General features: G+C 40.2%; 1 protein-coding gene across 1 annotated transcript in view; it reads right to left on the minus strand.

Moving 5' to 3' along the window:
* The window catches only part of AFG2A (AFG2 AAA ATPase homolog A), a 181716-nt gene that overhangs the window by 23564 nt on the left and 141057 nt on the right, over nt 1–17095 (minus strand). The window contains exon 15 of the mRNA XM_065736027.1: nt 12817–12981. Coding sequence (XP_065592099.1) covers nt 12817–12981 — 165 coding nt within the window. The remainder of the gene's footprint in view (nt 1–12816; nt 12982–17095) is intronic.

Here is a 17095-nt window from a genome sequence, read left to right on the forward strand (position 1 = left end):
GAACACATATAATGAAAACATTTTTGGGTTTGAAATAGCCTCAAAATGTGCTACGCCTCCAGGTTGACCTGGCTGGATGAGTAGTTTGTAGCTTTTTCTCCTTCCTCTTTAACAGCAAATTCACTGCATGAGCTAAGGGATATTCAGTACAGAGGAAGAGCTGGTAGACTCACCTTCAACAGTGCAAAGATAGAGCTGCGTATATCAAGGCATTTATAGTACAATATGTAATGTCCTGCCCATTGCCATCCAAATGTGAACTGAAAAATCCTTAGTGAAACAATTAAATGTGTGGAAAAGTCTCTGCTATGCCTTCATAAGTACGAAAGGAGACACAAATACATACACATTTGTAAGGGGTAATGCAAGTAAGACACAAAACCCAAATGAACACTTACTATGCGAGCAGTTCAACTGAGTGCAATGAAGATGTCCTAGTGATAATATTAACAATTTCTTTTAAAGTCTCTAGGAAAAGTTGAAATCTTTTTCCATCACTTATGAGACTTGGGCTATTATATGTTATCCTGAGTAAATTGGCTGAACTGCAAAGATGGAACATTTTCCCAGATTGATGAAAAGATATACAGCACTTTTGGTCAGTGCTAATGTTTATCAATACATAACAGCCTTTTTTTTTTTTTTTGCCATTGTTTGAAGTAAGGGAATAATCAAAGTAGGCACAAGTATTCTGATACCACCAGGTTGTTTCCTGGCAGTGTTTGTAATGAAATGCCTCCTACAGCACCGTGCCTGCTGTTCATTAAGTCTCTGCAATAAACACTATGCTTCCATATCACACATCTGAAAGTGCTCCTCAACTGTGAGGTTGGGCAACAGCACTACACTATGCAAAACCAGCCAAGTCCAGTCAGGAAACAGATTAATTTGAAACCCTTAATTAATGACTGAACATTTACACAGCCAAGATTTATGAGTTACAAGGAAGTAAGTCCAAAACATAACACTCCCTCCTGCATGCAAGCTTTCTTTTTAATAGTAAACAATTAGCCTAAGGTAAGATAGTGTCTAAGGTAAGATAGTTCGTTTTCTTCCTCCAACTTCCAAGCATTTGCAGAAAATAAACTTATTCTGTGCTTTTCTTTTCCTGGTCTTACATAAGTATCATTATGTGTTAATGAATGTAAAACTCCTTTTTTTTTTTTTTTCCCAAATAAAATCACCAGTCAGTTTCAGGTCATTTTAAATAATCTAAGTAAAACCAAATTTAGGAACAGTGGATGTCAAAAATGAATAAGTTTTCAGTTTTGAACATTCTGGTTATATTCCATTTTGGATCATGACCACAGCAGCACCTTCTTCAGAAGAAAACTGACACCTTATTATGAGGAGTGCTTACTGTTTGAATACTGGGGCTGCTGGCTCTCATGAAGCCTTCCGGCCTTAATCTAGAAAAGTCAAAATCAGGAAAAGTTTTGTTCTCTCTTGTTTATACTAAATTAGCAAACGCATTCTTTTGCCTGCAAATTCTGTCTCGCTAATAAAGGAGTGTGGTTTGTTCTTCCTCCCAGATCATATAACACGGAAATAAGCAGAAATGACCACAGAAATGGCAAGATCCCAGAGAGCAATCTGAGTGCGTGATGGGCCACAGACAAGATATATGGTCCTCCAACAAGGGGCTTCCCCAAAACACCTTTCTTCACATGACCCAAGAATGCAAGCGGAACATGGGTTTGCAGTTTTTGGTTTTTTCCTTCTTGTGGAAGTGCTGAACTCATAGTGCACACTGTGAACCCCAAGCCTATATGGGCAGGCTCGCTCCCATGCGCTCTGGCACTGGTGCAAACTGCTGGGTGAGCAACTTTACCTCTGTGAAACAGAACAGGCTGCCCCAGAGCTGGTAAGAGTCACTGTCCCTGCAAGTTTCCAAGCAATGTGTAGATATTGCACTGAGGAACATGGTTAGTGGGCATGGTGGATGAGCTGATGGGTAGAACAGATGATCCTAGTGGTCTTCTCCAACTTTAATTACTCTATGACTCTATGAAAATGCTTTCTACCTGTCATGAACAAAATCTCTCACAGTCTGCCTCCTGGCTGCTTTTGTTTGGTCCTTCCTTCTCGGCTGAGCAAAGAGAACCAGTCCTTGCACGTGACAGCAGCTGCTGGAGAGAAATCAGGTTCTCTTTGACACAGTCTTGCAAGCACTTGGAAACATGCATTGCAAATACTGGCAGCCTAGGAGCTGTGTACATCATTTTTTCCCCTTTCTTCATCAGTTTTTCATCAAACAGGAGCTCACTGGGAAAGGTTCGGAGAAAGATAAAGCTGATTTATCCCAGCATAATGCAAAGAAAGACAAAAACATATAGGAGAAAACAAGATGGATTGCTACTTTCCCACTCCTTTCCGCCCAATTCTATGCTTCACTGTGCATCATAAGTAAAATAGTTATAGTTTAGTTTTATGACAAATTTATTTTGCTTGCTAGGAAATGAAGTGTGAAGCTAATCTCTGTTTGATGACGATTGCCCTGAAATAATAACTAACAATAGAACAAAATCAAACAAATACAAAGTAACCCTTTTAAACTGAGCAAAACACTTAGTTCTCCTCCCCAACAATGGGGATGTCAAGATCAATTAACTAGCACAGCCATCTGGGGTTTTGCTCTGTTTTCTTCCACTGCAAATGGACAGCCTAGCTCCATGGCTCTCTTCTACACACTTGGTGTCACAGACAAAGTCTAAGTTGTTTTCCACCTGAGGATACTTGATGGTTTTGATACTCAAAGCCAGGAGACAAAAAGCTTTGGCTGAAAACTTGGTAATAGTTCAAGCAGTTTAATTAAAAAGCAAAATGTTCCACAGGATTGCTTCTACCATAGCTAATAATTTGCTCCAGGGCTATTACTATGCTGTTTCCATCTGCCAATAACCATTTAACCTTCTTGCCAAAGGCAATCAAAAGCCTTATGTATTTCCATATGTATTTTACGGGAACCATAAAAGATAAATTGGAAGTAACAACTTTCAATTTTTGACATACAAAAATCAGAGCAAGAATAGCGCATAAAGCCACCAGCATCTCAGAAGCTGTTTGACAGCTTCTACCCCAAGTAATGGTTTGAAGGATAAGACTGAAGTTCCATGCAAATGCAAAATCTTTGTTAAGATCCAAGTGAAAAAAAAACACTAAGGAGTAGCTCCCCTTAAAGTGCATTCCTCAACAGGACTGCAACTCTCATTAGCAAGAAAACCCAGTGCTCAGGCATGCATTCAAAACAGAAATTGTACGACATAAGTGCAAATCTCCCCGTCTGACAATGTCAGTTAGGTTGCAAATACCTGAAGGCTTCCCTATTCCCACCTTCTGCACCATGACTATCTTAATCTCCATCAGCTTCTCAACCTGTTCCAGGGTTCCTGCTGCACAGCTTCATCATCCCAAAGAGCCTGCAACTCCAACAAAGTAATCGCTACAGTTTGTGGATAAAGAAGGAAAAGTCTGATATTTCAACTATTCCTTCCCCGAAAAAAAACTCACTGAGAAAAATTAAGTATGCATTATCCAAACTCCTTTGAAAGAAAGGATGATAGCAAGTGTGTGAGATTGTGATGGATACCCATTTTTTTGGGCAAGAAATAATAAAGAATATCACGGTGAAAAAGTTAAAACAACAACAACAAACAAGCTCTCCAGTCACTGTGTTATCAGTGGCCATCCCTCCCAAAATGAGCACAACATTTACGTTATTAAAATGAAATTTGGTTTCTATGATATGAGAAAGGATTGGATGCAGAATAGTTGGTGCATGTTCTATACAAATGAAGCTTAATAATGACAGCTTTTATGTTTGAAACTTAGTACATCCAGTGTTTAAGATACTGTCTAAGGGCAGACAGTAATTTTATTAGATATCTATTAATTGCTTATTCCAAGTTTTCATAAGAAATAATTACTTCACCAATGACTGCAAAAGGCAAACATCCTATTTTACATGTACACAAAGATACCACTATATATTCAAATATTTCAGTTCACACACACCTCTCCAATCTTTGCAGCTCAGTGAAGTGTAAACAGTTAGCATTGTTATTAAAACACACATTCTCCATTCACAGGAACAATACTCAGCTACATTAATAAGCTTCTATTCCCAGGCTCTATTATTCCTCTGCCATTCATTAACATTTCTTCCACCTTGCTGGCAATTTAGCTGGCACAACACTGGGGAATACAAGTAGGTCAGCACAAGGTGTTCCTCTGTACGTTTTCGTAGGTTATAAACATCCCATCTGAGTTAGCCTTCGGGTACTGCATTTAAATATTCCTAATGCCAACTAAGATAATAATCAGAACTCTTGGGAATCTTATTGTCCAAGTACTACCCTTATTTACGGAGGATAGATTCTGTTAAGACTGATGATGTGATTTTAGTAGGGACACAGAGAGCCCTCTGCAGCTCTCCAGGCTGAGCTGATGCCTAGACTGGGACTTGGTGCTACCTCCAAGGAAAAGACCCTTAAAATCCTCACTGTGTCCAAAGAGGAAAAATGTATGTGTGGAAAAAGCCAGACTGAGCACTGAGGTCTCACAGTCAGACCTTGAATAGTATTAAAAGAAATCATAACAGGCATTTAGGCCAGCCAGACATGTTTTAATCTCAAGACATGGGAAACAGCAAGAGATGCAAGAATATTTACTTTTTTCTCCCTTATTTATGAAAAATGTGGATACAAACCAGTGTTTTCACAGAAAACCATACAAAAACCTTTGGACAGTTCTTTTGCTAATGTACTTCATCATATTGTGTTCATAATAATTTGTACACATTGAGGATCTGGCTCTGAAGTTGGTGTACAAGAATCAAGGATCTAGATTTCATTCTCTGTGAAATGCAAAGACATAATGCTGACTCTGATTTTTTACACCTTGTCCTATACTTCAGGGCATGAATTGAGTCAAACTCAAAGCAGCAAGCTTCTAACTATAATACATAGCTTACGAGACCAAGTTGCCAACAGTACAGGCTTGAATCAGAAAAAGAGGTCACTGAGAAAAAAACTGTTGAATTTTTTTACTTTTTTTTTTTTTCTCCTTAAAGGCAAAGTCAATCACACTGCACTAATTTGAGCCTTTATATTACGAAAATGCAAGCACTTCAAACAGCAGAAATCAAACAACACTTTCAGGTCCTTCCTGACGATTGCAAATGCTGTTTTAACTCTCAACATTATATACCTACATTTGTGGTTATCGGGATACGGAAAGTGTGTGACATAAACTACTGATGAATAATCCTCTCTTTCAGATTGGGAAAAAATAAAAATGAAGAATGAATTAAATTAGCTGTTGCTGGAAATAACTCACAGGCAAAAAATAAAACTAAAAGAAAACAATAGCAGTAGCCTAAAGAGACATATTTTTTCCTTCAGAATGAATTCCCATCTGCTTTTAAAAGACCAACGTGTTTTTCCATTACGAGGAATTACAGCCAAAACCAGGACAAGAAAGCAGCAGAGTCACAGGCAAGAGCAGAGGGCAAGGGAAGCTGGCTGACAGAGTATCAGTCACAGAGCCTCTTCATAAGGCAGTGACAGCTGAGCAGCCCCTGCAGTGCTGGCAGCATACTGCCCTCTGCGAGCTGCAGCTCAGCAGTGGCTGTGTCCTGCAGCTCTGGCCATTCTGGTGAAACTGTGGCTCTTAGCAGTGGCTTCATAGAAGTTCATCAGAAGCGAGCCACGCCGTCAGCAGAGCATTGCTTGCTTCTTGCATGGCTAACGCTCAGGTTGCTGTTCCTCACTCCAGACAGGCATACAGCAGGAACCAGCCCTTCAAGTCCACAGTGAAAGTAAAAGCAGATACAAGTATCCATGTACAGAACCCAGGCAGACAATGCCATTAAAATAATTAATGGAGACACAAGTGACAAAGGAGGAAAAAAAACATACTGAAATTAGCCCTAATTTCCCTGACCCCCAGGCAGTTCATCATTCACAGAATCCAAACTTTCAGCTCTTTGGACTTAAGTCACAGGTTTGAGAAGCTGGAGACATTTTATACCTAAAAGCTGTTTGGGACACACTCGGGGGCTCATTCGAATTCCCTCTGGCATTCTCCCGACGTTCCTCTAAGGACTGCAGCTCTTTGAGTTGTTTAGGAAGCAGCACCGACAGTACCCTCCTGAGCTGTTAATGGGGCTGACCTTTTTGGAAACGCTACTGTCCCTTCAGCCAGATGTATTAAATCTCCTCTGATTGAACTATTAGCAAATCATTATCTCGCTGAAAGATAAAATGTTCTTTCCCAGATGAGCAAGCCATGCATAAATTTCAGCGCAAACACTCCTCTGTATACCAAGCCCTATGTTTTACATAAACATGCTAATTGTCAGCCCTGTTTTATATACTGGTGGGATGAACGCACACAGGATGAACACAGTTCTTTTTTGGGCTCTGGCTGAGACAAGACATGAAGGAAATCTACCCACTCAATGCTGCTGACCCCCAGCCCCATCTCAGAAAAACCCAGAACGGAACCAGATCTCTCTGAAGCAGCTGAAAAGGAGATGGGGGAGACGGAGCACAATGCCATGACACTCTCGGGCTGTTGAGTGATTACCCAGGCACTCACACTGCCCTGGTTTCCAGTCTGTCCAAGCACATTCTGCACGTACAAGGTTCTTGCAAGACCGGCAGTAAGCAAAATCCCATGGGAAGTCCTGTGTAGTTAGTTATTTCCTTTCAAGTGATTCATCTCGTTTATCCAAAGCACTGACATTCGGAAAATATCTTGAATGCCAGGTATTTCCTCACCTTCCAGCCACCTGTGCCAAACACATCCTTGGTGCTGATAAACATGTGTAGGAAGGTGGTGATCCCATATTACCCATATTGGATGAAGGCTGAGTCTCTTTTCCACACCCACCCACACAAAAATGTTCACTTTTCAATGACTGATATGAATTAATAGATCTTCTGCATCAATCCAAGAGAAACTTCAGAGGTTCATCTGAGGTCTTAATCTTGCTGCATTTCAGTGTGACAGCATCCCTCATCACACAGGATAACGCTACACTTCAGCGCAGAGCAAAGCAGGACTTCTTCACATGGAAAGGCTGCCTGGCAGACTCAAGCCAGAGCCACTTCAGCCACAGATACTTTAACTAACAAAGCACATTTTCAAACCACGTATTTACAATGAGACACAAGCTTTTTTTTTTTGTATGTGTGTGTGTGTGATATCTTGCAAGTTCAGAACTGGAGGGCTGAGTCCCAAGGCACAACATGTCAAGCACCTTCAACAGCTGATGAACTGACTGGGAATTGAACATGCTCTGCATCTACTATAACTAAGCATAAAAGAATAAAATCACATTTGTGCTTAAAAATGAAAACCATGAGCTTTAGCCAGGACATGATTTCCAGTGTCACAGAGTCACTCTTCTCTATTATGTTTTATTTTAGGGTTTTTTTTTTTGTTGTTGTCTTCATTCCCTAAAGTCTGTCTTTACAGGCTACCACACAAAGGATTGATGGATCCATTGCTATTTAAAAATGTTAGAAAGTCTTTCCCTGAAGTCCAGAAGATCTTTTGCTTCATGGAAATCTACATATGAAGAAGACAATACAACCTAATTCGTCAGATGTCTTGCTTTCTCTATATCTAACCCCTTGTGCTTATTGTAGATGTACTTTAATTAAACAACAGACTGTTTCCTCCCACTCTCTTGAAACACTGTTTACCTTCCTGTATGCCTATGATGGAACACAGCCTCACTTCTTTTGTAGTTAGTGGCTTCTTATATGAGAAAAAGAGGAGCTTTGGTTTTGGATGTTTGGGGTGTTTTCTTTCTTTTAAATTTATAGTTGTAATATGTCTGTATCCGGTAAACAAGAACATACATGCTCTGAAATAAATATTTTAATAGGCAAAGGCTTCAGTTGATTAGAGCTAGTGTGCTCCTGCAAATATTTTTTTTTGGCATCAAATGTGCACTCATTTGAGCCACAGCAAACCTTCATTAGACTTCTTTTTTCCCATTGTGTTCCCATCAAGAGTTATTGCAAAGTGAGAAAGATATTTTTTACATTAACTACTCTACTTTGACTAAAAACCAGTGAAAGATTTACAGGTTCCCAGATTCCCACTTTACTATTGTTTCCTGTAAGCATGGAAACTGATAATGCTATAGAAACAATGTCAGACTCTGCTTTCACCATGACCTGTTTTCCACCAATTTAAAAAGTCAGTCACATCAGCCTATTTTTATAAGACACTTATCTTAAGAATATACCCTAATCAAGAATATTTAATTTGCTTTATTATTTCTAAACAACTTTAAACTCAAAAGAACTCAATACTTGGTTTCAGCTTCTTCCTAAAACCTTTCTTATTGCCTTCTGAACTGTGACAAAATCATAATGTGGCTGGGGTTCAAACAATTAGAGAAAGTTCTTCACTCTACCTGGTTTATTTTCCTTTTTTTAAACATCAACTTATGGAATAAACTATCTCGGTAGTGGTGAAATTTCCTATGGTGGTCTTACTCCCTTTCTCGTTCCTTTTCACAAAGAAAACTCCGAAGATCTGAAGGTATACTCCTTCCATTTAATTTTTAAGGGCAAATTATACTTTTTTTTCTTTTCTTTTTTGCCTTTTATAAAGGGTACTGTCTTTCCTCTAGGTGAACATGTGACAGTTACAACCTTTCTTTTCTGCAACAATGTTTAATTATGAAATTACAGAAATTAAGCAATTTCCTAACAGACACTGGCCACATAATTTTGTTCTTGCTTGCACTATGAAGCATTTTAGAATCATAGAATTGCTCAGGTTGGGAAAGACCCTTAAGACCATTAAGTTCAACCACTGCCTAACAATGCAAGCCCACTGCTAAACCATGCCCCCAAGAACCATATCCCCACATCTCTTAAATATCACCAGAGACAGGAACTCTACCACCTCCCTGGGCAGTCCACTCCACTGCCTTGCCACTCTCCCTATGAAGAAATTCTTCCTGATACCCAATCTAAACCTCCTTTGGCACAGCTTGAGGCTATTGTCTCACATCCTACCACTTGTCACCTGAAAAAAGAGACTGGCACACTTTGCTGCAATTTCCTTTCAAGTTGTAGAGAGTGACAGAGTCTTCCCTGAGCCTCCTCTTTCCCAGACTAGGAACTTTAGTTCCCTCAATTGTTCCTCATATGTCTTTGAGACGGACTGAGACTACAGATCTCAGGCCAGCATGTATGATAAACCTAATCTGAACCCAAAATGAAAAAGGTGAATCTCTGAGTTTTTTGATGGCTCATCTTTTATAATGCAAGATGGCCGTAGTGACATCATGAAAGAAAACAAATGAGATCCAGAGATAACTCACATTATTGGCAATTTGAAACATAACACGTCCGTGTTTTAACTAATCACTTTATAGAAACATGGTGAGACATCAACCAGATAAAATTTCTCCACATGAGGAATGGCACTGAAAACGCTCTAGGAAAAAACTGTGACCAGATTGAACAATCTCTGAGTGAAGACATCTCAAAGCCATTACAAATTATCTTCAGTTCTATAGAGGAGAAATTTAGCTCAAAATAAAATGCAATAAGATAAAATAAGAATTAAATTTATAAGAGATTCAGTGTTACAAGTCAGTTGTTGCTCTAACCATTTTTATTACTTTCAAGGACTAGAGATGCCTACGAGGGCTCCTTGCTAATGCCATGGTGTCAGGAAATGACAGCAAGGCTGATAGCATGACATGGCATGGCATGACACAGTGCAGCATCCCGGGTGAACCATGCCAGGAATCAGTCACCTGGGCATGGCCTTGAGTGGAAATTTCCTAGAAAAAGTTGGGGAAAGTCCAGTTTTGGCTGTTCTACCAACAGCGGTGAAACCCACTCGTCAGCATGTAAGGGCTGTATGATTACACCAGAACTGTCCTTGTAGCTAGCATTCCTATCCAGTGTGTGACTTCCACAGTGCTAACCAGAGGTTGAGGCAGTCCTGGGAAAGGGAAAAGGCGAGGATGCAGCCAAAGAAGTTGCCTTAAAGGATAGAGTATTCTTCTTGGTGTTGATATTGGTTCCAAGGCCAAACCTCACAATTCAGAAATGTCTAGAAACTCACTCTCACTATCCTGATTTACAGGTATCCATGAAGAAGAGCAGGCTTCCTGACCACCACTGCAAAGCAGAGCTATTAAGATATCACCATGCATTTCAGAAGAGCCAGGAAGTAAAGATCAAACTCAAATAGTCCTAAAAAGCTGAGGCTTTGCTTTACCTATTCAATTGGTACAACAAAAGGTAACTACATCAATCATGATATTCACATGAACCTTCACTTGCACATGAGAGAAGGAAATTCTAGTTCATTGTCATTAATTATCTTCCATCTTCTCTCAAATGAAACTGGGAAGTAAACACCCTATTTTGCTATCTTGATGGATCTTCAATGCACTCGTTAATATAAACATATATCCAGCAGGTGAATAGAGATAACTGGTCATAAGTGCTGACAGGCAAAAATACGCACATACTGAACTATGTGTACTCAACTATTCATTTCATCGTAGGTTGATTCAATTTTTCAAAACTATTCATACAGCACCTTCTAGTCACAAAACCAAGCATTTTCCATTTCTTTTTCTAAACAAAGGGTATAACAGTGGAGTGGGAACTTGCCATTCAACAGCGGAAACTATTTGTAAAGCTGGGAAGCTGAAGACACTAGGAAGAAAAGGCTTTAATGAAACTGGCCACTGTGAGTGCCAACTATCAAAACTTTTTATATATTCTTCCAAGGAACACTGACTGAGGATTTTTCTGTGTTTACTCTTTACATCTCAATTATTACAATTCTTTGCAGGATGCCAAAGTACAAAATTCATAAGAAATGCCATATTAGAAACAGGCAGGCTTTTTTTCCCCTGCAACTAGTCTGTAGTTGTACTCAATGACCCATTAACTTATTTTTGGTTCTGTACAAAGCCAGCATCAAGACATTTGCAACTCATTATCTAAGCTAAGCACAAGAATTCACTGCTAGAGACTCGGCTGACCCAGATCCAAAGGAAATCCCCATATGCTTGGAATTTCTGAAATACAAGCATTACAGTTGTTGCCTGGTAAGAAAACAGTTTCCATACACAACCGAAGATATGTTTATATTTATGTTTTTGGAGGCTTATAACTTGGCCAGAAGCAAACGTATTTTCCCAGGGCAGTAAAAGTCTTATCATTGACATCAGGGTAAAAACACAGTAAAGTTTTAAGTCACCAATCTGCAGTGCTGAGGTAGTATAGCTGCAACAGTTCTCTAGACCAATATTTTAGCCCTCAATAGGAAATTCATTACTGGATTGCGTTTTTTTTTTTTCTCTCCGTCATAAAATCCCACTTTCAGCTGCAAATAGAAGTCCCACACAAAACAGCTCCACTCACTGCATCATTTGCTTGTTCTCAGGGCATGGTTTGTCCTGTGCTGTGGAGGAGAAAGGCCACAGTGGATTTGACTTTGGTCTCTGCCCTTACACAGACCAGCCTTCAGGCTTGTTCCAGGAGGCTGGATGCTACAGTTGCACGTACAGCTGCACATGTTGAGGTCTGACCCCATGCCTTTGACTTGGAGAAGGGCATCTGCACACTCTCCCCAGTGCCTTCACCTGTCAGAGGTTGCTTGTGGGCAATACAGCTCTGTAAAAGGTACCAGCACTGCGGCAGCTGAGCAAGCAGAAGTCTTGCCTAGGACTAACAGAGTAACTAGTAGCCAGTTGAGAACAGCCATCAGGATTACAGGAGTCATACAAGCACTTCAGTCATTCTCTCCTTTGGACCGAGAAAAAAGTTCAGTTTATTTCCTTGCAATTGTAAGCAGCACACAAAAAGATGGGGTGAACTAAGGCAACTGCATTTTCCATTCTGCTTTGGAAAAAGTAGAAAGGTGACTATGTAATTAGAGGTGGTATGATAATGCATACAATAAGACCGACTACAGTGAAGTTCAAACTTTAACTCTGGTATTTCATACTATAGTTTCATTGGCAAACTAAATAACATTCTTCGATGTTCTGAAGTAATTAATGAATTTCAATTAATCAAAATGAGGAAATAACAAAATATTCTTTTATAAGGCACTACCATGAATAATATTCGGGGAGTGCAGTGGTGACCGCTAACGTATCAATGCTAACTATAACTGCAGCAGCATTTGAATTATTTTCTCTCCAAACCCAGGACAGGAAATAACTGTCTGACATCCACTGTCAGACACCAACTAACTAATAGCAGTGAGCTACAAGTGCTGCTGTGAGCTCTTGACTATACAGAATAGGAGAACATGAGCCTTGAAGTGACCAGTGACTCCTCTGCAATTCCCCTGCAATGTCTGACAATCACCTCACTCCTCCTTCAATCTGAAGCTGTTCACTACAATCCTAAATGCAAAAGATCCTTAGGGAGATGCATTTGAAATGTCTAGGCAGTTGGGGACACTTGCCTCCATTTCCCTGAGTTCCTTCTGGCAGCACATCCTAATGAAGGGAGGACCTTACTAAGACTCATGCTGTAAAAGGCCCTTTCTCTGGCAGCAGTACTGTGATGGGGATTTTGGAGGTAAAAAAAACACAAACAAAAACAACCAATCAACACTGATATTCTGCCTTCTGAGCAGAAACACAGAAATCATAGTGTTCTCTGTCAGTCTCTTTTATGACTCCCTGTCACCTACACAGACCATTTTGAAAAGACTCAAGGAATTGTACCTGGATGACATTTAATTTCAATTTTAAAACCACCATTTTGTGCAATGGCTCTGGGGCCATACAAAAAGTTTTACCTCTGCTCCTGAATACTTGTGGGTGTGCTGAACAAGCTCTGCTAAGCAGATTTCCTCACTCACTGGCATGGACCGAAAATGAAGTTTGAAGATCTCCTCACGAGTGGCTGCATCTGGCAAAGGCACGTAGATAATCCTGTCTATTCTTCCTGGTCTCAGCAAAGCCTGCAAGGAAAATGTCACAGAAAATGTTATAACAAATGGCACATTATGTTAAGAAAGTAAAAACCATAAGTGAATTAAAAACAATAACAACAACAAAACCCCCCCAAAAAAATTCAGGAGAAGCAAGAAACTGCACAAGAACAATCAAACTATGTACTAGAGAGATTGCTCTCTTACACTGCAATATATCATTCACTGAAAAGACAGTAAAGCTATTCAGTTCGTGAAATATCAGTTTATGGAAAAAAGGCATCATAAAGGAACTATAGTCATTTTCCTAAAATAATAATTTTAGGCTTGTTGCAAGGTGTGCTGGAATGTTAGGGCTTGGCAAAAGGAGAGGTGGCAATGGACATTTCCCAAGTTCAGATCTTCAGTCAAGACAACAAGCAGGAGAAAAGAAAACTGAAGTAAAGCTGGCATCCTGTATTCATATTGACTTATCCCACATTACTAGCATTGCACACATTTTACCAAGATGTTGCATTTTTCACACACCGTAAGATAATTCTAAACAGCCAGTGATGATCTTCAAAAAAGGAGGTAAAAGCAGCAGACACTTGCAAAAATAGCAGTTTAATACATGTTGGTATCAGCTTTGGATTGCTGGAAGAACCTTTCTCCTGTGCCACAAAGCAGCTGAAAGTTCAGCAAATGAATAGTTACAAGGGCAGGATCCAGCTTTGCAGCCTCATACACATATAGGGAACCACTGCCACAAAGAGCAGCTGGAGGGTTGCCTGGACAGGAGGAAACCCCTCTTTCTCCTGGGAAGTCCATCCCTGGGACAGGTCACTGATGAGGCTGTGAAAACTCTATCCCTGAGGCTCAGCACGATGAAGCCAAGCTCTCCTCAGTCTGGTGCTGGTGACAGTCCTAAGGCTTCTGGAAGCCCACTCCAAGCAAGCTTTCTTTCCTTCTATGGTTTCTGGACTGGGTCAATAAGTAAATACTACCTATAAATAAAACAATTATGTCTGATACACGGGAGAAGCCAAGTCCTTAGATTTATGAGATGAGAGGAAGCTTATTTCCCTGTATTTTTACATATCTCCAAGATTTTTTAAAATTAAAACAATTTATTGTAAAAACAATTAAAACTCTCCCAGCCTTTCTGACTTGACATTTGAAGAAAACAAAAAGCGCAGAGCAAATGCACCTAAACAGTATTTAAAAACTATTTTTTAAATATCTAGACAATGTTTATAAGATTCAGTATGTAATCTAAATTGTTTTTATGTTATGGTTCTCCCTTGGGCAGAGTAGTTAGAGTTTCAGATGACTGGAGATATTGCATGGCTGTCCTGGGCTGTCAGCCAATAAGTCTTTTCCCAGCCTGATCATGTCAGTGAAAGTCATGCTGAAAAAATAGTAGGAAAGAGCTTTTCTTCCTGCACAGCATTGATCAAGTTAACACCCTTCCTAGAGTTTCTTTAAAAAGACTGCTGTAGTGCTTCAGAATGGAAAAATGTATCCTGAATGTTAAGAGATGTCTTGTTATTTTTAAAACAGAACATGAAAATGTTTAGCAGAAAGCACACAGCACTGCCATGTGTTTCACTGGCCTAGCTAAGAACATAGCAAGGGATGACTTAAGGCCCATATCTAGCCCCATATCCCATCTCTGTAAGCACCAATGCTGGATCCCCTACAAAAGAGACTGAGAAGCGAGCCATCCACCAGTACTTCCTTATCAGACTGTGCTACTTGCCACAACACTCTCAGTATATTCACTGAGAACTCAACACACAGATGATAATTCAACCAGTGTGTAATTTGGGGTCTAAACCATCCGCACATCAGGATGTTGCCAACACACCTGAAAGAGAAATTTGCATGTTTCAAGACTAGGCTTGGAGGAAGAGGAATTACACTGCAATTGCATTCTGCATACTGTTAAGGAAATGCCCATAGCTAATTCGACAATTTAGAAGAAACACGAAATGCTCACAAGAGTATAGTAGTAAGCCTCTTTCAAATCAAGGCAGGTTTAATCAGGAAGCCTAGACAATTAGAACATTTTCTAGAGACAACTTAGCTCACACGAACAAATGTTCACAGCAGTTGTGCAAGCAGGACAGTGAAAAGTTCAATTGAAAGAAGGTCCCAACCAGTAGGGACTAAGTGCTACGGCAGTAGGCTTTCAGCTGTGAGACTCTCAGCATAATGCAGCACCCACTCTAGCAAAGCAAAACTGCAGGTATCAAAGGATAAATATATTCTTTTCCTCTATGTTACTCAAATTTTAATTTCTTCCATTTTTTCCCAAATGCTTTGTATTTCGTATATATAGTTTTAGTTGGAAGCCCAAGTTTAAAACATGCTTCTTGCTACAGTCAGGCATAGGAAACTTATCCAAGATAACCAGATGTGCTGGAATCCTACAAAACAAAGCACAAGTCAGTCTCTGTAGTGCTTCCTCCTTAAATAAACATAGACAAAAAAGAGAAGAGAGATAATGCTCTGTTAACTTCACTTGTGAGAAGTTCCAAATTCTCTCCTACCTCCTGAGAAAAGTAGATCCACCTAAGAGCTGGTCTCTACCAGTGCTCATAGCAGGTCAGCCAGATGGACAAATCTGGCTACTCTGAAAGACCGTGGGCACGGCCAGACTGCTCCCTGAAAACCCAACACCAAAGTGTCCCAACACTTAGACCTTTGGCAGGCTCCAGAGGAACTAAGAGCATGGGGAGTTGACAAAGATGGATTGCAGAGCTGATGTGTTGCCCATGAGTGTGAAGGCAATGGCAAGAGGAGGCCATTCTCATCTGCAGACATATTGTTAGCCTCTTGGGATAGATGTTGAGACAAACTCAACGTTCTTCTCACAGAATCAGAACTGAGCTGCACACAGCATGGCACTAAAGGAACAAGGTACCTCTTTCCCTATTTTTGCACTGTTTGAAATTTCTTCTGGAAGAAAATGAGCTCTTCCTGGTATGCTTATTGAAGCTTGATCTGATGTTTTGTGCTGACAGACACAGCACTGTTACCACCAAGGCCCTTACTGGATGCTATAGCACAATTGTCTTCGTCAGACCCATTTCACTTGCAGAAGTAAAGACGAGTTTTGGAGATGGTTGCTCCAAGCACACTATGACTTTTACAGGCTGACCCAGATGATGAAGCTTCAGGCTTGCAGCTTGCCATCTAGAAATGGCATGGGTAGAGAAAAGCACATCTAAGTAACCTCTGGCCCAGCTCCACTGCCCAGAGGGTGTGGTGGGTAGGGCAGCCTGGGGATCCACCACCGATCATGGGTTGGAGATGAAGCCACCTGGAACTGACCCTCACTGCCAAGCCAGAGAAGTCTGGCAAGAGAAAGTGGCAGCAGCAGGAGGAGCAGGGCTTGGCTGTGCAAGGAGAGGCAGCTGGGGGAGGGTGAAGAGTTGAAACAAGGCTGCAGGTTCAGGCAGATAGGAGCTGCTAGGAGTACAAAATTAACTGCTTGCGGCTGGGAGATGCAGAACTGATTTGAGGGTAGGAGCACACTGAAGGTGGGAAGTTGATGGAGCCAAAATTAATTGATGTGTGTGCAGAGCTACATAATTCACTGATGTGGAGATGTGAGGATTGCATAATTTATGTAGGCCAGGAAGGGCACAAAATTAAGTAATTGGGGTTTTGGTAGAAACCAGAATACTTCATGCCATAATGCCATTCTTTTGCAAGTTTATATTATTTTCTGTTGTTACCACAACAGTTATGAAAGGGGTCTGAGTGCCCACACACCAAAGGGTTTTGAGTAGTAAAAACATACAATATTCTCCAGAGGAGCAACAGCACTCAGGAAAGCAAGATAATCATCAAGTAATACACAGTATCATCAATAATAAAAACACACTTTAATTAAGAAGAAGCTATTGCCCTTTGAAAAAGAAATGCTTAAATTCTGTACTAATTAAAATAGATTATTACTTCAAAATATAGCACTAGAAAAGACAGATGGTTCAAAAATGTGTATTTTGTGTCCAATTATGAAGATAATTATTTCAGGAAACAAAACCTAAATATGCAAAGCCAGGAAAGGTTCCTGTTAAGAATGAACTAGAATTAACCCTAGGGCTTTGCTAATTTTCTTTTTCTTTTCCTTTTTTTTTCTTTTCTTCCCCTC

This window comes from Cyrtonyx montezumae, unplaced genomic scaffold (assembly GCF_038088225.1).
Source record: "Cyrtonyx montezumae isolate F1298 unplaced genomic scaffold, pur_monq_1.0 scaffold_2, whole genome shotgun sequence".
Lineage (NCBI taxonomy): Eukaryota > Metazoa > Chordata > Aves > Galliformes > Odontophoridae > Cyrtonyx > Cyrtonyx montezumae.